General features: G+C 39.5%; 1 protein-coding gene across 1 annotated transcript in view; it reads right to left on the bottom strand.

Annotated features, from left to right (window-relative positions):
* The window catches only part of Rip11 (Rab11 interacting protein), a 76,038-nt gene that overhangs the window by 2,381 nt on the left and 50,462 nt on the right, over positions 1-23,195 (bottom strand). Inside the window, exons 9-12 of the mRNA XM_080280810.1 lie at positions 22,613-22,690; positions 6,463-6,809; positions 5,430-6,180; positions 816-924 (exon numbers count right to left, since the gene is read on the bottom strand). Of these exons, the coding sequence (XP_080136936.1) occupies positions 816-924; positions 5,430-6,180; positions 6,463-6,809; positions 22,613-22,690 (1,285 nt within the window). The remainder of the gene's footprint in view (positions 1-815; positions 925-5,429; positions 6,181-6,462; positions 6,810-22,612; positions 22,691-23,195) is intronic.

Genomic DNA, 23,195 nt, shown 5'->3' with positions numbered 1-23,195 from the left:
CAGGGCTCTTGCTAACTGCTGATGGTTGCGAGCCATTTGGCTCCTAAGGTTTCAGATTCACGAGCCAAATAAATTTTTAGTAGCCAAACTGACTATGAACCGAAATATATTACGAGCAATAAATATATTTATTTATTTACAAATTGTGATTATTAGAATCATATAATGAGGTTTTCAACATTCACAGTGGCGACAAGGAAAGACTTAATAATCGATCACAACGTGCTTTGCGATTTACTTATTTTGTAGTTTACTGTGTTTTGATGTGGATGTATTTTCTCCTCGCCAAAAGGCAACTTGCATGAAAAATTTGTTCGCCAAAGGGAAAAAATACTCGCATTTGCAAGTTGTGCCTCGCCAAACAAGAGCCCTGCAAAGTAAAATACATCATCAGATGAAGGGGCTAAGTTGCTGATCAAAGAATACTAAGTTTCAAATCAAGTTAATTTTATTTTTCTTTTCTTTATCTTTCTTTCTTTCTTTTCTTTTCCAACCTCTTAACCAAAATCCTGAAGCAAGTCTATATATACAGTATGTGTGAGTGTGTGTATTGTTACTCTGCTTCCCTCAGAGTAACAATCAGCCTCCATACATCCTGAACAGTCACAGTCACAGTCACAGTCTCTCTCTCATTCTCACTCACTACTCTCTCTCTCTCTCTCTCAATTTCTGTGTCTATTGGTCTCTCCTTACTGTCTGGCCATCTCTAACTTTGCCTCTCCCCTTTCTTTCTCCTCAGCTTTCCATTTTTTCCCAATCTTCAAATTCTCTCCCTCCTCCCTCAACCTCCCTATCCCTTTCCACACCAATCCCACCTTGAGCCATGTTCGTCTAGGCGTGCAATGTCCTGTGAACTGCTAGATCGTGAGGTGTTGAGTGATGATCGGCTCTCGCTGTAGTGCATGTTCTCCATACTGCCCACCACTGCAACACATTACCCTCTTGTCAGCACCTATCACTAACAAAACACTCTCTACAACCTCTTAAATTATTCTAAATGGAGAGCTGCTATAAAGTGAAGGGGCTTACACATGCTAGTACTATCAGTGGTCTGTAAATATACATAATTCTTCATACTATATCTGAAAGCTGTGTAACAAAAAACTGAATGGATAATTTTTCTATAAACTAAGTGAGGAGTTTCTGTACCATTTGTAGCCAACAACTATAACAAAACTTTTACATTTATCTCTGAACTCCTGAAAAAATACAACTTCAAAATTACAAATACTACAAGGCAAAACATGTAATTTGAAAAAAATGTAATGAAAGAAACAGTAATGGCCAATAAATCTAAACTCCTTCAAATGAATGAGCAAAAATACATATCCTCTATTATTCTTTTCATATGAGCAATATACTGCATGCTAGAACAAGAATTTAGAATACCGAGACTAATATCAAAGTAGAGGAAAATGATGAAAACAACACTTCTTTACAAAAAGTACATGCAGATTACCTACAACTGCTGCATTATCATCGCTTTTATTTTACCTCCCACTAACTATAATAACTTAAATGAAGATATGAAATATTATTTCACTTATACTGCATATAACAACTTCTATAACTGACATGCACTAAATATTACAGCCATCTATGAACACAACTACTCATATGGCATTTTATGACTTATTTTGGTGCTAAACGTGCGTAAATACGGCATGGAAACAACCAGAGTTCCTAGACTGGACTAAATATTTCAAAGTGTCAGATTAAGCTTATCATCCATGTTTGGTATCCAAAAAAGTTTACTGCTTCCTAAAAGGCATTTTGTATGACATTTTGGCAAATGCTTCAGCAATTTTCCTTTTTTGGTATCAGATTAAATCTGTAATATCCTTAAAAGCCTTTCATATGACAATCAGTTCTGACACATGTCACGTATTCTGTCTCAAGTTAAGAAGAAACATGATTTATATAATCAAAGAATTAGCTGCAGTACAAGGCTGGAACATTATTCTTATGCAGTATGTCCATTTCCTGACACCTGATTGAATTCAAACTTCAAAGCATTTCATACCAATTCAAGTTTAGCATCACTACTTTATAAAATTATGAGTAAGTAGAGCTGTCTGGAAATCTGATGTATTCCTACATTTGCTTTATTATCCAAGAGTGTCAGAAAATCTTCATATTTAGATGTCTGCTTAATTATATTTACATTTTTCATTTGCTTGCCAAAATACTATACAGAGTGTACTATACTTGCCTGATATATGCTGCATTATATTCTGATTAAGTTGTTTAAAGAAAAGTACCACCTTTATTCTATGAGCATAAAAGTTAAATTTCAAGGTTAAATCAAGAAATGAAGCAACAGAAGCCTTTACAGTCAATGTCTTCAAGCAATGACAATGATGGGAGCAGGTTGGAAATCACTCAAGATAGTGTACATTATATACAGTACTGCCAGCTTCTTTTATTCAGCTTAGAAGTGCTAGCAAAAGGCTCCTTCACACAATGGCATCAATGGCACCTCTGTTATAAAAACATCTCTCAACTCCTTAACTCCTGAAAGATGGATGGTGAACTGCAGTAGGGCATCTTCAGCCTACAGTCTGCCAGGTTCATGCTCAGATGAGCCTGGGACCAAAACAACATACGTATAAACATTCTGTTAAGTGCATACCTCTTATAATACAAGGGGTCAGTGGTGTTTGTCTCTTATTCCTTTACTATTAGTTGTTTCTCTTTAAAGGCATCAAAAATGCTGAAGGAGCCAATGGACTCAGCTATTTATGCTAAAGAAAACAATCTGGCAACAGCAAGAATAAAATAAAATGCCATCATACTGAGGGGTAAACTAAATCCATGTACTGGTTACAATAGGTTATGTGATACTAATAAAAGAGTATCCATATTATACAAAACTAGAGGAAGTGAAATCTCACAAAAATACCATTACAAATGGACAGTAAATCATTAATTCCTTTAAACTTATGAGGTCCTTAATTAATGAAGGGAAACCCCAACCAATATTCTTACAATTATACATTCTGGTAAGATCTAATTAGGTACTGAAACACTTTACAGATTTTCAAACTAATTAAGACTTTTCATCCATCAGACTATGGATTATTAATGTATCGTAGTTCAGTAATATGTCAGGTTCTAATGCAGTTTTGAGTAAAGTCTCAATCAACAATTCTCTTACACCACTGGAGTTCTGAAATACAAACCTGAGTACTGTTTATTAATTTAGCAAATTTGATTAACTTAGTTTTAGTGCCCTTTCAAGTTGGTGTGAAACTAGTGAAGTGAGCTCTCAACCCATCTGATTATCTTTTATAAGTACACTTCATCTCAGTTCGTGATTAGTCATATTTCATTACCTTCTGAAAGTTTTAAGAAGTTGTAAAGGAACAAAGGACCACAGCTGTACCAAGCAGCAAAGTCAAACCAGTCATGCCAAGCAAAGACAGTACTGTACAAGCCACCACATTTCATAACTGCAGAGTTCGTAGGCAAGAGGACAAATGACACTACAGCATATAAAGCAATGTTCTTGTGGACTTAGGAGGTCCCCTGACATCATTCCTCAGCGGTTTATTTTGCATATCATACTTTAATATTCTTTTGTATGTTACTGGTATCTTTTTAAACCCTTAATTTTCATGATGTACTTTCTAATGTTGTGCTTTCTACCACCACATTATATACAGGTAATTTTTAACTTGGCCTGAAATTATCATCTCTCCATCCTGAATGCTGAGTAGTAACATGATACCGACAGCAGAATATGATGCTAGTCATGAAGAAGTTCTATGGAAAAGATGTAAAGCTGTAGCACTAACTTTTTTGCCACTGAGCTACATGAAATAGGCCACAAATTTCAGCTCTGGAGAAACCCTTTTTTAGGATGTACTAACACCAGTGACCATTAACCCCTTCATTATGAGCTGTCTTTCCAATCTGTATAGAACTGCATGGTGGTAGCAAGAGCAAAAGAAAAACACCCATCATAGTACTGCACTGAATTTTTAATTATCATAAATCAATTGTTGTCACCTTTCTTGTTTTCTGGAGTCCAATTCCACCAATAAATGGGAAAAAAAGGTCAGGATGATGGTGAATAAAGAAAGATGCCATATGCTAAAATAAACCACTAAAGGGAGATGTGCAGTGAAGTTCACTTTGCCCAACAGAATACCAGCCTTTGGTCATATCCATTAACATCATTACCTGCTCTCATCCGTGCTAAGGCGCCTGCAATATGGTGCAACTTTTTATCAACTGATCAAACAATGCCTGGGTGAGATGTTGACCATGCTCATGCACAAAACACAACACCACAGAAGTGTTTTTTTTATAACTATTCCATGCATCATTCTGTAGCTTATCTAAACAATATGAACACCTTGCAACTTGTTCTCTTCAATATGAGAAACTTTTCAGTGTATATCCTTTACAATGATGGAACTAAAGTCAGAAAATTATATTTTTCCTCTAACATCTCCACAGTTTTCAAGTAAATCATGCATACACCGTAAAAGAGAACTAAAACAATCATAGATATATGAAGGTGTGAAACTAGACATTGTTGAAATAAACTGCACTTATCATAAAATGATTGTTTTCATGGAAATCAGATGGGAAACAAATGTGTAAGTAGTAGATGTCACTATAATATTTATAAATTAAGGTACCTGGATTTCACATATTTATGAAGTGTTGTTTTTGTATGCATAAGAATAAAATCTAAAATGTATACCATAAAACTGAATTAGTATAAGGCAGACTGAAGTACTGTATACAACAAGTACCGTGTGTGAACTGTGTAGTTATTTGGACATGTTTCTTAATTCTACATCATTGTCAAACTCTTATCTCATAATAATGTCAGACAATACATGCACACTCAGATATACAGACGCTCAAAGTTCCACTACATATGTGACCCAAGCATTCCTCTTTTACAAAACTGAAAAAACTGTAACCATTCATTTGAGCTTATGAAAAGCATTATCTTCTGCCAGAATATAATCAGATGTTAAGCCACCACAATGCTGTGGCAAACCAATATGAATGTAAACTAATGTTTCCTGAGCCATATACAAATGATCAGGCAATGTAGCAGCACAATACTGCAGCAGTCATCCCCTTAAATCCAGTAATGCCTATTCTTAGTTAATTTTTGCTACTTCAAGATGATTGTATGCTGCCTAGGAGGGGTTAGATAACAGTAACACATTCCTCTGATCTGTGGCCTGTCAGTCTTTCTGTCTACAGAATAAATTGCACTTTATTAATCTATTTATCTGTCCTTCTACCTAAAGCTAGATGCCTTAATCCTGGAGGAGATAGCCCCAAACTATCACCTACAATAAACATAATCATCTGTTAGCAACAATAATGGCTTAAGAAGGACATCACCTGGATTAATGGGGGTTTAACCATAAAAGCCAAAAGTGAGAATGCCTACTCACTAGCGTTTTTGCCATACAGTTTCCTCTCCCACTCATCAATGACGGGCTGAGTGGTGGGTTTCTCATGGAGGGAGCCCGAGCGAACCACAGCCGCCCCAGGCCGTTCGGCCAGCCCAGGAGTCCCACTGGATGAGCGGGAGATGGGGGCAGGGGACGGGCCACAGCTACTGTCCAGCGGGGTGGCTGTCCCGGAGGGGGTACCGGACCCAGACTCATAGCTAAACACGGAGGCACTGGGAGTGGAGGGAGTGGGTGGGCTGGGGAAATCTATGCCATTTTGGTTTACCGAAGATTTGGATGCAGAGGGAGTTAGTTCAGATCTACTGTTTTTAGTTGTGGGAGAAGGAGGAATGTCATCAGGTTCTACAAATGGCAGCTTAGTGGAAGCAGAAGCTAAAGCAGTTATGGTTGACCCTTTCTTGATACTGGTTTCTTTGGCAGGGAAGGAGAAGACTGTCTTGTCAAGAACTTTTGGGGTTGCAGAAGTGCTCAGTGATCTGTTTCTATTATCTGCTGAGACAGCTAAGAAAGAATCAGTCTTGGCAGCCTCGGATGCTGTTGCAGATGGTGGATCAGTAGCACTGGTGGATCTGACAAATGGTACAGGCTTAAGACTTGAGGGAGATGGATCCTGAGGCATACTCTTATCAGGAGAAACTTCCTTCTTATGCTGTGCAACCTCAAGGACAGGATCATCCTTAATGACTGGAGACTTTGGGGAGGTTTTTCTAGGTCTAGGCATAGGTATAGGCTCTTGTGAATGGGAGCTTTTCAGTGGTGGAGGAGAGCTTTTCGGTGGTGGAGGAGAGCTTTTCGGTGGTGGAGGAGAGCTTTTCGGTGGTGGAGGAGAGCTTTTCGGTGGTGGAGGAGAGCTTTTCGGTAGTGGAGGAGAGCTTTTTGGTAGCAGAGGAGAGCTTTTAGGTGGTGGAGAAGAGCTCTTAGGTGGTGGAGGTGAGCTCTTGGGTGGTGGAGGTGAGCTCTTGGGTGGTGGAGGTGAGCTCCTAGGTATTGGAGGAGAGCTTTTAGCCACCACAGGCTCTGTGGGCAGGGAGCTTTTGGTCACAATGAAATCTGGAAACATTTCCTCTGTGGGTTCAGATGACTCTAAACTTGCTAAAGAACCAGTATCCTTGGCCAGCACACTACTGGAGAGAGAAAGAGTCATGGCGGAGTCAGAGGAGCCAGTGCGGCGAGGTGAGTAGGCTGAGTTGTTGTTAACAGGAAGGTTAATGGGAGTGAGGTTAGGGAAGGTGAGTGGACTGTTACTGGACAGCTCATCAACTTTGGGGGGAGGGTTGTGGGGTAGTGGGGGAGGGGAGGGCTGTGGGGAAGGTGTAGGTGCAAGGATCTCCACTGCTATTGAGGGCACTTCCACACTCCCTGCAAGTTAATAAATGCCCTTCAATCTATTCTGCTGCCTATATACATTACTACAGTATTTACACAGCATAAACTGATATCCTAATCCTTCAGACAATCAGTTTTGGATAAGACAATATCACTCTCATCCTTACCAATAATACCCATAGCACATCTTGGAACAAAACATGACTGGTGTATAACCACTGCATGCACACACAAACACTTCAGCATTACAAGGCCAGTGAATGATTCTTGAAAACAAATACATGTATACAGTATTTATAAAGTGAAAAGGTATACCTTTACTGAGTACAAAAAAGAATTATCCTTGATTCTGTATACCTGTGTTGTTTCAGCACCAGCTAAATGTCCAAGACAAACCCGACAACAATTTTTCCCACTCCAATTCTTCGACTTTCATGAACTACAGAGGTCTGTATTCCCAGTGAATGCATCTCCCTGTAACATCATAATGACCGACACCACATACAATATTAACTACAGTAATATCAAGTCACTAAAAACAAGTGACTACAGATACCAAGAACTTTATAAGAAATAAACTTCCCACATACATGTCAAACAACAGGCATCCCACAATACTAAAATGCTAAGTAAATCTCATAGTACCCCGTTTCAGTAAGGGACATTGGACATAAGGGTCCAAGGAGAGACTGCCACAGTTCAGGTCATTTAACTCCTGAAACCAGTGATATACTTTCCATTTTATTCTTGCTATCACCAAATGATGCTGGCTAGGGAGACCTCTGATAGTGAAGAGGTTACTGAAGACTATAGTGAACCCATACCATTCAAAAAGTCTCTCCTAATCAACTGGTAACATTGTGAATGTGAATGTTACTGGACTGAAGAGGTTAAGCTATAGATCACCCTATGCTCCAAGCAGCATTAAAAAAAAAAAAAAAAAAAAAAAAAAAAAAAAAAAAATCTTGCATCTGAACTTGTGTATATTAAGGTATGGCTATCTCTGACCCCTAAAAGCTGGACTAAATACTTGTCACACCTTCAAATCTTCCATTTTCATTACAGCAAGGGATAATGAGAACGAACTGAAAAATCTTGGGACCCTCACACTTGATAAGGGTAATACAGGACTGGCTACTACAGTTTACAGAATGAAAGAGAATGAAAATGTATAATAACTTTGTCTGTGCCTGTGTTCTTACCTAACTGTTATTACCACTCATTATTCATTCATTCATTCATTGCCAGACGCCATGTATCCCAAACAGGGTGGCCAACGGCTTAGAGTTAATTGTTTTACAGGGAGGGGCACTAATCCTCCACCAACCCCACTTGACACGCAGGGAGAACGTTATGCCAACAGCATCTGGTGTTCCCAGGCGGTCACCCATCCAAGTACTAACCAGACCCAACGTTGCTTAACTGGGTATTATTTTATCAAACATTTCTTTACATTTATCATCACTCATCCCCTTTTCATTCCTCACTCAGAATTATACTACCTAGCGATCTCCTTTATTTTTTCCAAGATTATCAAAAGCATTATAATCAATGGCATACTGTGCACTACTGTATGATACTGTACACTGTAATACTATTGTGTACAACTGTATAATACTATATACTCTGTTTGCTAGACATCAAAATCACTCAATAGGACTTTTAACATAAGTGTACAGTATCATACTGTACCTGTATTACTTCTACAAGTTGTTAATATTGTTGCGATCATTCCTTGTTTACAGTAACTGGATATGAACCTGGTGAACAGAAAAAAATACAGCTACTTCAGCATGGCACCCCCCCAAGATCTTTTGTTGTCGTTATGTTGAAGACTGGTTGTGTTGTAGCAGTTAGGTGCAAAGGGCAAATGTTTTGTGAAGGAAGACATTACAAGCTGTATTTTGTTTTGCTACCACCAAATCTGCTAATGACAACTGGTTCAAAGTAATCGTATTAACAAGTATACAAAACAAAAATGTAATATACAGTCTAAACTGCATGCAGCAAAAACTTAAACCATTACAGTACCACTAAGCACATCTGCTTATGGTATTAAAAAAGAGTCTCATGCTTCACAATATCCACATACTATTTACCACCCATACACATTACTCAAGTACTGTATCATTTAGCTTAATTAAGACATATTCTCTTCACTCAGGCCTTACTGTGATATGATCTGTTCTTTTTTCCAGCAGCAAATACATAAATTCTGTTGCGGTAGTACTTGCATTAAAAAAAAAAAAAAAAAAAAAAAAAGTAATAATAATAAAATAGCAATAAAGTCATTACTCTTGCAACAATTATATTCTAAATCTCAAGAACAACAGTTTTCAAATACTGTACTGTTTGCCCTATTACATTAACTCCTTAAAGCTAAGGATGTGCTTTATATTCTGTTTATGCACTCTCCAAACAACTTCATCCAGCTTATGGGGATCTCTGGAGTGTGTGTCTTCAGTAATCCTTTCACTACTACAGATCCTTACTATGTTGATCTGAGCTGTTCGGTGGTTGGAGAAATGAAATACAAAATACATCACAGAATTGTAGGTGTTAACCATATACAATACTGTTCTGCCCGTGAGGTTGGGCAGAGGTTTCAAAGGCTCGAACGGTAGGTGAATGGATATATGGCTCCATGTCAATAGGCCCTCAGTTACTTTTATGCTTTCCTTTTCCTATTCCTGGATTATATCCACTCCACTTTCTTAATGGAAAACTGAACTTTTGGATGAAAATAGAGACATTTATTCTGATAAATATGGCATCACTGAATTTTTAAATACTCAGAAATACCAGACATACTGGAACAACTGAAAATTTATCCCTCATGTACAATTTCATTCAAACTATGGTTAATGATACTTCACTAAGACTGTACCTATTGGTGCACAGCAAAATTAAGGGAACCCACCCTATCCTGTGCTGTTTAAGTACACAACGGTGGACCAATATACTTTATATAATATGCAGTAGCCTGTCAAACAGAAGTTCAATGGTTCAAACAAAATATACATTCATTACCTTATACACTGGTCAAACACAGTCATTCAAACATCACCATCAAGCAAGACTTGAGGCACACACTGGTAGAGTTCATGTATTTATATATATACAGTACTGTATACTACATGCATTTTGTACATGTACATGCAGGGCAGTATGTTCTATAAATGGGGAGAGTAACTTCCCAATTCAACCCACTGAGCTCAGGTGGTCCCTTCCCCCTCCCCCCAGACGATTTCATTCAACTTAGGAAAGGCCTCTCATACAGATGGAGTTTATTAAGGTTATTCTAAGCCCTGCAGTTTGAAGAGTCTGTCCTAGGTTGTATCCAGTGTCCAGTGATGGCGAGAATAAAGTGACAGATTTCTCAAGACTCAGTTAAAGCATATTTTCAAACGAGATCCAAGCAATTTTACATCTTTCTCCTAACTAACTTCCTATCATCCACTCCTCAGGAGCAGAGGAGCCTGGGACTAGGCAATTTAGTCCAGACAGTGACCAGCCATTTATCCCTGACTGGCATTATTTGATTCAATAAACCCCCAACTACCTACTGAATATAACGTTTTATAAGAACTACAATTCTGCTTTCTCTAAACTCTTAAAATTTCCCTGCTTTATCCAGCTCCTTTCCTTGTAACATTCTTTCAATAACATTTCTTCACCTCATCTGTTCATCTTCTTCCCCTGCCACCTCTCAACAACACACTAGTCGGTCTCTCCTTCCACTTAGCCTGAGGTCTTCTCTTTGTCAACCACTAAATATTTCACTTTCAAGCACTTTCCTCAACACCACATTTTCATGCACTGTCCACATATCCACATCACCTTAGCATGTTTCTCTTCATCTACATAACAATACTGTCTTCCTCTTGCTCAATCACCAGTAATCTCACTTTCAAACACAACAGACCCACATACTGTCGACATATCCATACCACTTCATTGTGTTGCTCTCTAAACTTACTATATACTTTATGTTATTTCCTACATACCAAAGCCTGCAAGCATACTTGCACTGCATATTCTATCCATAGTCTTTCCACCAATTCCTCCTCTTATCAAACTCATCTTGACAAACAAATATTTGACATTTCTCCTTCTCTCAATGTCCATGTTTCACACCGATACATTAAACTTTATGGTACAGTTATTTCATATCTAGTCTCCACCTATTACACAGGTGGAGACTATTGTTTTTGCTGGCATTCTTATTATTCCCACCTCAATGTGAGAACTGGAGATTGTGTGAGGAATCTGAAGGACCCAGGTTGTGTGTCCTGGGATGGGCCATTGGTGATAGAAAAAAAAAAAATCCAAATCCTTTAAGCACAATGGAAGAGCATGTCAACAAGAGTCATTATCAGTGTTATGTTGTGAGTGAGATAAGGTGGTTGTGTCTGTTGGAAATCTCAATATGACCTATGTTGGGAATCTGAATGGCCCAGGTTGTTTCCTGCTATGAGCCATGCTGATAAAAATAAATTCCAAATCTCCCCCAATGGGATCAAGGTCATTGTAAGAAACAGTAGGTGGAGACCAGTGACTGTCCTAAGGACAGTTACAGAGTTCTACTTCATTTTTGCTATCATCAGATTACTGTACTCAGCCTAGGAGTCAATTTTCAAACTGGAGAGGTTAGAGATAGCCTTTACTTACCTTTTTACTATATAAGGTCTATCCCAAATTGAAATAATCGTCTGGAAATTTATGAATTGACCAATTACAATTCGTCATTGATCGATATGTTTTAGACAAGGTACATTCTGTCCGATCCAGATCGATTTAGTAGAAGCCACAAAAAACTGAGGAGAGGTTGCCACGCCTCTCTGATGATGTAAATGGAAACTAGCAAATGGGAACGACAATATTTGGTGGTGTATAGCATGATTGGTCCCCCTAGACATGGTGGGAGGGCTCCCCCCCTTGGGATATGTAATTTTTTTTTTTGTCCAGTTATTTCATTTATTTATATTATCATAATGTTTTTTCTTCATTTATAACTTTCAATATCTGTCTAAAAATGTGTCTTATTGAAAGATTTACTTTGTGGCGGGTGGGGGCGTTCACCATCCACTCACTCGATGTAGTGCTGCTCTCGGTTGTCTGCCCTTTCCTCTCCTCCATCCTTCCTTCCTTCCATCCTCTTCTGTCTTTCTTTTCTTCATTCTTTCCTCTTCCTTCTCTACACTGAGTGACTCTACACTGAATGACAAGCCAAATGGTCCCTGTACACCATGAAACCATTTACTACATTGGGTGGTAACCATATAACCAAATTTTGGCACCTGGTGGTTTAGTGGGTAATTATTTCGCTCCAATCGGATTGAGCCGGTAAAGATTTATATCCAAGGGGTGGTTGGGGTTGATTGCTCATGTAATGCCACTCAGGGATGTGTGAGGCTGGTTACTCTCATCTTAAATGTCGGGACCAACTGCCTAGCCCCGGGCTCCTACGTTCCTCATGGGGCAATGCAGGATTGGATGATGGATGGATGGATGGATGAAAGATCTACTTATGCAGTGAATCAATATATTTTTATCTTGCATGCAAAGGTAATTTTTCCCCCCTTTTTCCATGCACATTCATAAAGTTTATTTCACACCTGGGCAAATGTTTGATATTGATTTGGGTGATATTTGTAAGGTTATGTGGCAAAAAATAAGTATATGCCAAAATTTTCCTATTTCTTGTTCAAACGTGATAGGTAACTATTAAAATATTTGACGATCGATTTTGTGGCCTATGGGACTGAGATTGACATTTTCAGGTGTGTAAATTCAAGCTCTTCAAATCAATAAGAGAAAAATCTGAAAAATCTATGCCTTTCTGTGGCTCATCAGATTTGATGAGTTAAAGAGCAGAGAAAAGCCTACACTCCTTCAGTACCTTCTTCACTGGTACTGGAGATGGAGGTCTTCATGTGATGGCACATATATCCTGTACTGTAACCAGTTGGTGGAGCTACCTGCTTATACTGTACAAACATCTCTGTGGACTGCAGGAAAAGGATAACTTTAGCTTGCAGTCCATCTGGTAACCCTGATGCCAAACAAAAACAACAGCAACCTTCTTTCCTTCCAAACCAACTAAAAAAGTAGCAACAAAAGAACCAACAAAGTAAACCTTCAAAGCTGAAATAAGTACTCATGGTGTGTCTTCATCATTCAATCTATATGTTTCTTCAAATACTGTATATCCAAGCCATCCCAAAAAGTACTTCCCTTAATCCAGTCCATAACACCACAATTCACTCACGAATATATCTTCCTACCAATGTAAAAAAAAAAAAAAAAAAAAAAAAAAAAAAAAAAATGCTACTGACCTCTATTAATTTATAACCCATTCAGCCCAGGAATGTTTATTTTATTTCATTTTATTCTTGCCATTTCCTAATGATTATATTCAGGTTATGACAGACTTTTAAGTGTATTAATAAACCCCTTCAGTCAAGAGATTTAGTTATTTCTGTGAACTGCAGCTTCAAATACTCTCTCCCATTCACTGCCCAGGTTTCACTCTTATACAATATGATATGAAGCAGTATATATCCACACAACGTCACCACTAAGCTAATCATCTTATTTCTCAGTACAGTTTATGGCAAAAATTTGCCAATTAATCTCCTCCCCCTGCAATGATCTTTCTTGTATTTCATTCCCCCCCCCCCTCCCACCATATTCACATGTTACTGCTCTCACATGCTTAAAGCTATCAACCTCTCCATTTCTCTCTCACTGTATATGTCCATGTCCTTCATCCATCTTTCTCTTTGTACTGTACAGTACTATACCAAACACAAAAACTAAGTCTTATCCTGCTCTTTCCTCTTAAACACCAGTGTTTTGCTTTTGTCAGTATTCACCTTCAGTTTTCATCTCATACACAACTACTCAAACTCAATGTCCATCCCAAAAAGCTCCCACACTGTTTTAAACTGGAGAATACTTGCACATGGTCTGTATTGTAGAAAATGAACAATCTCATTTTTCATAACGTCACATGTGTACTGCCATGCCTTTCATAAAACTTTCATTGTGCATCCCCACTACATTACAAAATTCACAGGAGTAGCAGGAACTCATCTCACACCATTTCAAAAGTTAATTAAATATTGCTAGAAATTCAATACAAAAGTTGTCAATACCACTTTCAGTACAAACTAAAAATATGTAATACATACTGAACTCCATTCTATATTGTAAGCATTTATGACAGCACTACAGAAATGCATGCACTGCTATATATATCTATTACAGAACACTAAGCTTTTCATTCAAGTGTTCACTACTTTTCACATACTGCATTATGCTTCTACATGCTACGAAGTTCAGACAAACAATCTTAATTCAAAGCTATCTTGCATCATGCAAACACTGACTTCTTATAAAATGTCATGGCTAGATGACAAAAATATCTTCTATATGAGCCAAATATTGAGGAAATTTGTTACTTAGTAATATGATGAAATTTATTCGTCTGAATATTTGGCCTTAAAATACTCTTCTTATGGTCAGCCAACAACATACTTATGCATGTCGTCACACTCATAAAGAAACTGCCTAAGTCATTTTTTCTACTTTTCGGGAAATAATAATAATGAAAAAAAAAAAAGTCTCATTTTCTTAATTTTCAATGACTTACAAACAAACTTGAGGCGCATTTTAGACCACTCACACCCTAGACTTAGCAAAGGCAGCTATACCAATAGGTGTGCCACGTGATGAAGAATTGATTTAGGCAAAAATCCAGAAATCGACAAAAAATGACAGGCAGTTTCTTTATGTGGGTGACGATATACAGTACAATAATCACTCGATTATCCGGACACTCCGTATCCAAATATTAGGCCTTGGCTCTATTATTTCTGTATCCAGATTTACTGTACAGTACTGTATTTGTCCATATCCGAATATAAAATTTCCAACATCGCCAGTTGGGGGACCTACAAATTCAAAAAATTGGTTTGGCGGCTGGCCAGCCTCTCTGGCCAAGCACAGGTAATAGACCTTAACCCCCAAGCTGAGAAAATATGGCCATTCGACTCCTCACCGAATGGTCAAGTCCCCCAGCTTCCCACTGTACTCGGATGCTACCAGCCACGTGCGAGTGATACAGGCCCTAACCCACAAGCTGAGCAAATATGGCTGTCAGACTCTTCACCGAACAGTCAAAGTCCCCCGGCCACCCAGATCACTCAGATGCTACCGGTTGTGCATGAGTGATACAGGCCTTAACCCACGAGCTGAGCAAATATGGCTGTCCAACTCCTTGTCGAACAGTCAAATTCCCCCAGCGACCTAGATCAGTTGGACGCTATTGGCCGCGCACAAGTAATCCAGACCCTAACTCACAAACTGAGCAAATATGGCTGTACGGCTCCTCAAAATGGTCAAAGTCCCCTGGTCGCTTGGATCACTCGAACGCTCCTAGGCATGCACAGCCATCTGCCTCCCTACCAAATAGGCAAAGTTGCCTGGCCAGCCGGATTTCTCAGATGCTCCCTGAGGCCAAGATGTAAGGGGATCCAAAGTTGCTCCTGCATCACACCATTTGCCAGGCTGAGCAAAACTGACCCTTGCATTCATAGGTCAGTTTGGCGCTTTTTACTTAAGTACTCATAGCCAAGCGTGGGTAGAGACATGGCAGCACTGTGTTCACGTGGCAGTACCACACCTCAGTTCCTGACTTTCTCTTGAAAGTGTGGGCATGCTTGTAACCATGGCTGCTTCAACTGTTGCATTTGTGGTGGTTCCCTACCTTCTTTAAGCCTCGATTTTCCTCTGTGGCATTCTCATGTGAGTGATGACGGGCTACCCTCAACCTGAGAAGCAGAAGAGGATTGTTCTGACTCTGGAGAAGAAGCATGAGATATTGAGCAAGGTTGACGCGGGCTGGACCACTTCACACATTCTGTGGGATATGACCTGACCCATTCAACCATGTTTGATATCAAGAAATCACGGGCCAAGCTGGCTCAGTACGGACATGACTACAGCGATGCTACTTGGAAGTGCGACAGGAAGGTGATACCTCAGCCCCGCCATGCCGCCATCGACCTGTCGACTTTGGTTTGGTTCTGCCAACAACAGAGTGCTGGCGTGCTTGTACGAGGGACCGAGCTGAAGGCAGCAGCCAAGAAGTTTGCATGCCAACACTACGCACACGACTTCAAGGGATCTAAAGGTTGGCTCTTCTGGCTCAAACTTCGACATGGACTTAATGGCCGTAAGACAAATGGCGAGGCTTTGGACGCGACAGTGGGAAATGTTGAGCCGTTTCACCAGAAAGGAGCAGTGCCTGATCGAGGAGGGCCTTGCTCTCGGTCAAGTGTACAATGCTGACGAAACTGGCCTCTTCTACCGCTCCTTGGCCACCAACACCCTCACAGAGGAGAGGGAGAAGACTGTGCTTGGTCAGGAGTTGTCCAAACATCGTGTCTTGGTCTTGTGCTGTGCCAAGGTTAATGGGATACACCGTCTCAAACCCATTATTGTTGGACGTACAAAAACAGCCACGTTATCTCCGTGGGTTGATGGATGGTCTGCCTGTTGTGCAGTAGTATTCTGTGAAAGCCTGGTTTATCTGTAAGATCTTCAGAGACTGGTTCCACAGATACTTTGTCAAGGAGGTTATCCAAAACGGAGGAAGCTGGTATCCCTTGTGACCATGTGAAGGCACGCCTGATCTTCAACAATGCCCCTGTGCATCCGTTCAAGATAGAATTGGTTGCTGATAATGGCTGTATCAGATGCATGTTTCCGCTGCCTAATATAACTGCTCTCGTTCAACCAATGGACCAAGGAGTTACCGAGGCAGCGAAGAGACTGTACCTCGACGAGGTGATGGTGGCGCTAGAAGATGGGCAAGAGGTCAACACATGTGGGGAATGGACCTTGGAAAATCTTTGCTATTACAACATCAAGTCAGCGGTGTTCAACAGTGCAAATGCTTGGAAGGAAGTCTCTGTCAAAACCTCGAAAGTGGCTGGTCTCATCTCCTTCAGGGATACGAGGCTGTACACGAGTTTGAGGCATTTGATGTGTAATATTTCCGCTTTCGTCTACATATTGCAGGCAAGGATGTGGATGTCGACGATGTAAGGGAGTGGTTGGACGACAACGGTTGTGATCCCAGTTATCATATGTTCTCTGATGAGGAGATCGCCGCTCCTGTCTCTGTGGGGCCGACAGAGGACAGCCGCAAGGACGAGGACCCTGACTCTGAGCACCCCACCACTCCATCACTCCCTCATCTTGGTGCGCTATGTGCCAGCATTGAGCAGGTGCTCAAATATGCCATGCACCTGCACTGTGGCAGGGAGCTGGTGCCACTTACGCGGGCGATGGATCTGTGGGCAATATGGGACGCTGTCATCCTGCGTCAGAATCATCGCACTAATCGTCAGACCAAGATCACTCCTTCTTCAAGCCTGCCACCCCCATGTGTGCGAGCCCATTCTCCTCACCACCGCCACCTCGTCCCCAGTCTTGACTCTCGGACCTACAACCAAGCACATTGACAACTGTTGTGTCGCCTTTACATGTGAGCTTATGGCTGTCTTCAGGGTCTCCTGAAGTCGGTAGGCCTCCAGCACCTTGCCGCATGTTCTCTCTCATTGCCCAGATGTTTGACACCTGTTAAACACCAGCTGGGGGCTAGTGGGTTACGAGGCCTGTGCGCCGTTCACTGGGTGATAAGTACTGTACTGTGGATTTTTTTTTGGATTTTTATTGTTTATGCATTGTCTTCTTATTGTCTAGCATTATACTGGATATTCCCATGTGTAATTGATGTCCAAATACAGTTGCTGAAAGACTGACAAACACTGCCACAATCAGGAGAGGTACTGTACATATGGGTTGTGGATGGATTTTGTCTGTATTCGGATGTACTGATGGCTCTGTTACGTCGGATAATCGAGGGATTACAGTACTGAACAGGGTGGCTTGTAAATAGCACTCCAATAGAAATTCTTATGTGTTACGGGGAGGGCTCTCTTAGCTGGTGTGGGCATGGGTGTGGCAGTGGGAGCAGAAAATTATAAAATGATGCAGGGTAGATACTGATAGCACTGACTGATCCGTCCCCACAACACACGAGAAATCACTCACTGGAGTGGAAGTGGGGTGTTATACGTGGGCCACCCTGAACATCTTACTCTTATACTTCAGATGCACACAATATATGGGGTGCTTCTGAAAAGCCTAGTATTCCGCTAGATGGCTCAACGATTCGGACAAACACATTCCCTGCGCTGTTTAAAAAGCATATTTTTCTTTGTTAAATATCTACACTGTTGTGTGAAACTGTGAATCATAGTAACATCATATACCGGAATATAAATAATACAAATAGAACAGGTATATATAACATAGCATGAATTGTTTATATTTATCATAAATGGAAATTAAAATAACATTGATGGCATGTGATGCCAACCTGCCATTTCAGTGGTCCTATATTTAATTTCTGCTACATTTAGTGTAAGTTAGGTTCTTAATACATAGTTTATTCAGTTACATCTCGTGGGTATTTTGACTCATTCAGTCTCTATGTGGGCAAAAATTTAATGTTGAGTAAATACTGGGACTCAACATTTTGCTCACTCCCGTCACGCATTCACACTGCAAGACAGTCACGTGTTGCCCCTCAGACCCTCCAAAGAAATTTTAGTACCTTGCTTCATCTAACTAACCAGACCACAAATAGTATAAACTGTATTATTTTAAGCATTAGTCCTCGTGCATTTGTTTTGAAATCAAATCTCTCATGAAAAAAATTAAACACGGGACTGTCTTGTGGTGTGCATGCATGAAGGGAGTGAGCAGAACGTTGAGTCCCAGTATTTACTCAACATTAAATTTCTGCCCACATAGAGACTGAATGAGTCAAAATACCCACTAGACGTAATTTACAGTCTGAACAAACTATATACTAAGAACCTAACTTGCATTAAATGTAGCAGAAATTAAATAATATAGGACCACTGAAATGGCAGGTTGCCATCACATGCCATCAATGATATTTTAATTTCCGATTGTGATAAATAAAAACAGTTCAAGCTCCGTTATATATACCTATTCTATTTGTATTATTTATATTATGGGATATGACATTACTATGATTCATGGTTTCACACAACAGTGTAGATATTTGACAAAGAAAAATATGCTTTTTAAACTGCGCGGGGAATGTGTTTGTCCAAATTGTGGAGCCATCTAGCAGAACACTAGCTTTGAAAGCACCCTATTGTTAACATGAGCTGGTTCAACTTCTTACACCACCTGAATCCTACACATCCTTTAGTTTATCCCTGCTACCATCTGATGATTTTAAGTAACTCAGGAGAGGTCTCTTGTACTGAAGGGGATTAATAATGCTATACTGTGTCTAGCCCTTCCAGTTCAAGGAGTGTTCAAAAGCAGAAAAAAATCATCAGGAAATGGCAGGAATAAATTTAAAGACATCCCTAGTTTCAATGGGTGAATGCTCTTATGTTCAAAGTTCACCACAAGGCTGATGTGGAAATAGGTCAGTGCATATTCTACTATTTCTACATTACTTACATGAAACTGGTGCTACAAAATGCTGAAAGATTACATGTTAACACAGTAATGTGCATTATTAGTTCATAACAGCAACATGATATCTGTCTACAGGTGATCATTCCACACATATAAACAATCAGCAAAGCAAATGTGCAAATGTGACAAAGCAAAAAGCACATACATTGGCAGGGTCACTAGAATTCAAAGGATGAATCTTACGGTCATATTCTATGTGGCATTGGAGTTTCTTGACACCTCTTCTGTTGTGATTTATTTTGCATATTACACTCTAAAATTGTCTTACATGTTATCGATACAATCTTAATTTCTACGTATTTTGCATCAATAACATACAAAAGGACAGTGAGGTGTACTGTCCAGTGTAAATTGCTAAGAAAGAGTAACATGAAATCACCAAAGCCACTTAGAATACAACCTTTAATAATATGGTAAGACTGACTTCAAACAAATTCATCTGGTAGTAAACACACACAAAATATTATATTTACAGCTCTGCATAAAGGTTGGTGATATATCCACACATACCCTTAATGAATATACGGTATCTTTAGATTAACACAGACCATGAATGCTGTGACATCCATGACAGTCCTTATTGAACAAATGGATGCCTGTATGATATGCTGCAATTCTTTTAAATAAGTTAGAACCCTGTTTAGTAAGTTGCAATCCTGTTTAAAAAGTTAGAATCCTGTTGGGTAAGAGTTAGAATCCTGTTTGGTAAACTGGAATGCTGTTTAATGTTAGAATCCTCTCTAATAAACTGGAATGCTGTTACATACAAATGAATCCTACTAACAAGCTGAAATTTTGTTTAAGAGCTTCTGACTGAATGCCCAACCAGTTCTATTGCAGCTGTATTCTAAGTGACTTAGGAAACTTTTTAACACTCTTCCTTTGTGATTTATATCGCACATTACACCTCAACGTGCTCTTGTATTGCTGATAATACATTTATATAAATGGCACATATAAATGTTATACAAGAGAATGTCAAAGTGTAATATGGAACACAAATCACTAAGGATGGGATGCTATACCTCCTATGTCACCTAGGATGCAAGATTAAGTTTGATACTTCCCTACCCTGCCACTACACCAGCCTCTCCGTCAGCAAAATGATGCCTTTATAATCTATTCTTCCCCCTGCTACATGATTTATACAGTTTATGAGACCCATCACCCTGATGAAGTCAGACACACTGTCCTTCAACATCTCCCTTAGGCAGGTCTAACCAAAGTTGAATAAAATCATTCACCAGCAGCAAAAATAAATTCATCATCATATTAAACTTCTTAAGACTTTTAGGGCTGATCACAACACAGATGTGTGCAGTGTTAACATATGGGCCAGGCAATATGTAACACTGTACTGGATATCAAACCAATCAAATCAAGACTTATTAAAATGAAATTTAATGCATTACATACATTTAATGAGTTATACTACAGCTACTGAATAATGACTCCTCCCCCTCCCTACCCAGTTACACTCATATACATTCATCCATTTATCATCCAATCCTACACTACCCCATGAGGGGTGTAGGAGCCCGGGGCTAGGCAAGCTGGTCCTGACATTTAAGATGAGAGTGACCAGCCTCACTCATCCTTTAATGGCATTATATGAGAATAAGCCCCAACCACCCCTTGGATATAAACCTTCCCCAGCTCGATCCGACTGGTGCGCAATAATTACCCACTAAACCAACAGGTGCCAAAGTTTGGTTATGTGGTTACCACCCAGCGTAGTAAATGGTTTCCTGGTGTACAGAAAACCATTCAGCTTGCCACTCAGTGTAGAGTCACCCACAGGCAGAAGGAAAGGAAAGAATGAAGGAAAGAAAGACAGAAAAGGGAGTGTAAAATCACCCGTAGGCAGAAGGACGAGGAAAGAATGAAGGAAAGAAAGACAAAGAGGATGAAAGGAAAGAAGGATGGAGGAGAGGAAAGGGTAGACACCCAAGAGCAGCACTACATCGAGTGAGTGGATGGTGAGCGCTACAACCACCATAATAAATAACAGCTCCAAAAAAATCTATTGTGATTAAACTGACCAGGAGAATACCAGATGCAATGACAAATAAAAATATTTTGTTTATATAAAGAAGGCTTCAAATACCATCGTGTAACTGTATACTGTACTTTAAGCTCTAACGATGGAAAGGATTACCATACCCAGGTCATTCGAGACAGTGCTTCACTACAAAATGCAATGCATTTTTTCACATAATTACCCCACACATATCCTACATAGTCAATAGCATGATCATCTTACTAATAGTGCAAAAAAAAGCACGTACGGCTTGTACTAAGCAATGGGATAACACTAAAAACATGGTTAACTTCTTCTCTTCAGTGACACATTATATATTTTATCCTTTACACCACCCATCAATTTTTACCCAATTACGGAGGGATCCCTTATAATTTCGTTATACCTCTTGTACTCTAAACTGGCTTAAAACTGCCATCTTTCAATTTTGAATACTGAGCTACAGCAATAGATTAACACTAGATATGATGCTAGTCATGGTGAAGTACTTGGAAAGAATTCAGAGCCATAGTATTGCTTTATTCAGCCAAAGTGTCAAGTGATATGAACTGCAGTAGGACAAAAATCTACAGAAAGGATTTAGAGCCATAGTACCATCTTATTCAGATACTGGGTTATGCAAGATGCACTGAAACAGCACAAAAATCTGAGCCAAGTTAGAGTAACAAGACCATACATATGCCAACAACTAATCCCTCCTATCTGAAAAGTTTCTCCTATGATGAATAAAATCTTCAGGAGGTGGGACAAATGAAATATAAATGATATCCCCAGATGGAAGAAGTTAATTGGATATAATAGGAGTACAAGAATTATCAAAGTCTAAATAAGGCAAACGCTAAACTGATATCTAGTATTTATCAAACTAACATGGGCACTCTGTTCTCAAGTTCTCCTGCTTATATGCCTAGCTACTTTTTCTAATACTCAGGTCCTACACTACAGTAGTAAGAAACCGGGAAGATCCTATGACAACTAGGATACCTCTCAGTTGAACAAAATTATATAATGTTAGCAAAGCAGTTATTTGGGGTAGTTTTTTAACTTTGTAAGTGCTAGGATTAATCTCAAATGCATATAACTGTACTGCTGAACTAAAAAAAAGAAAAATACCTTAGTGTGTACATAGCAGTAAAACTGTTAAAGTGGCAATACACAGGGTAAATGCACAGGGAACAGGGGAGCACTGCCTTACCTCCAAGTCGCGCAGGCTTTGGTGGAGGCCTGGTGTCTGCCGAGTAGTGACTGCCATTGTGTCGCACACCTTCATCCTCTATATACACACAACACCACACCAGAAGAGTTAAGGCAATTTAGTTCACTGAAAGCATGCGGATAACAGGGAAATCCTCAAAACAGATTCAGTGATGTAAAGATGTGGAAGGAGAAGGAAAAAGTCTAAGACATTGCATTCAATGGGAAAGGAAGAAAAGCATGTCTGAAATACTATGCAACACTGAGCAAAAGAAATATTATAGGGTTATGTTGCAATCTTAAAACAATATCAGTGAGGTGGAGGTGTGGGAAAAGGAAGAAGTCTAGGATAGTGCACATAACAAAAAAGAAGAGGTAAGTTTGGGATACTATGCAACACTGAGCAAAAGGAATAATATAAGATCATGCTGCACCACCATTAATTTATTTTATTTTATTTTTTATTTTCAATACTTGCTATCTCCAGGTCCTTATATTTAGTTCAAACACAGAATTTGAACTGTGGGGTTTAGATAAACTTCTCCTTAATCCCTTTATTACTAGAACACTCTTCCCAAGCTAAG

This window comes from Coenobita brevimanus, chromosome 86 (assembly GCF_032717465.1).
Source record: "Coenobita brevimanus isolate Jiangsu-jjx chromosome 86, ASM3271746v2, whole genome shotgun sequence".
Lineage (NCBI taxonomy): Eukaryota > Metazoa > Arthropoda > Malacostraca > Decapoda > Coenobitidae > Coenobita > Coenobita brevimanus.
This window is presented reverse-complemented; position numbering and strand designations above follow the sequence as displayed.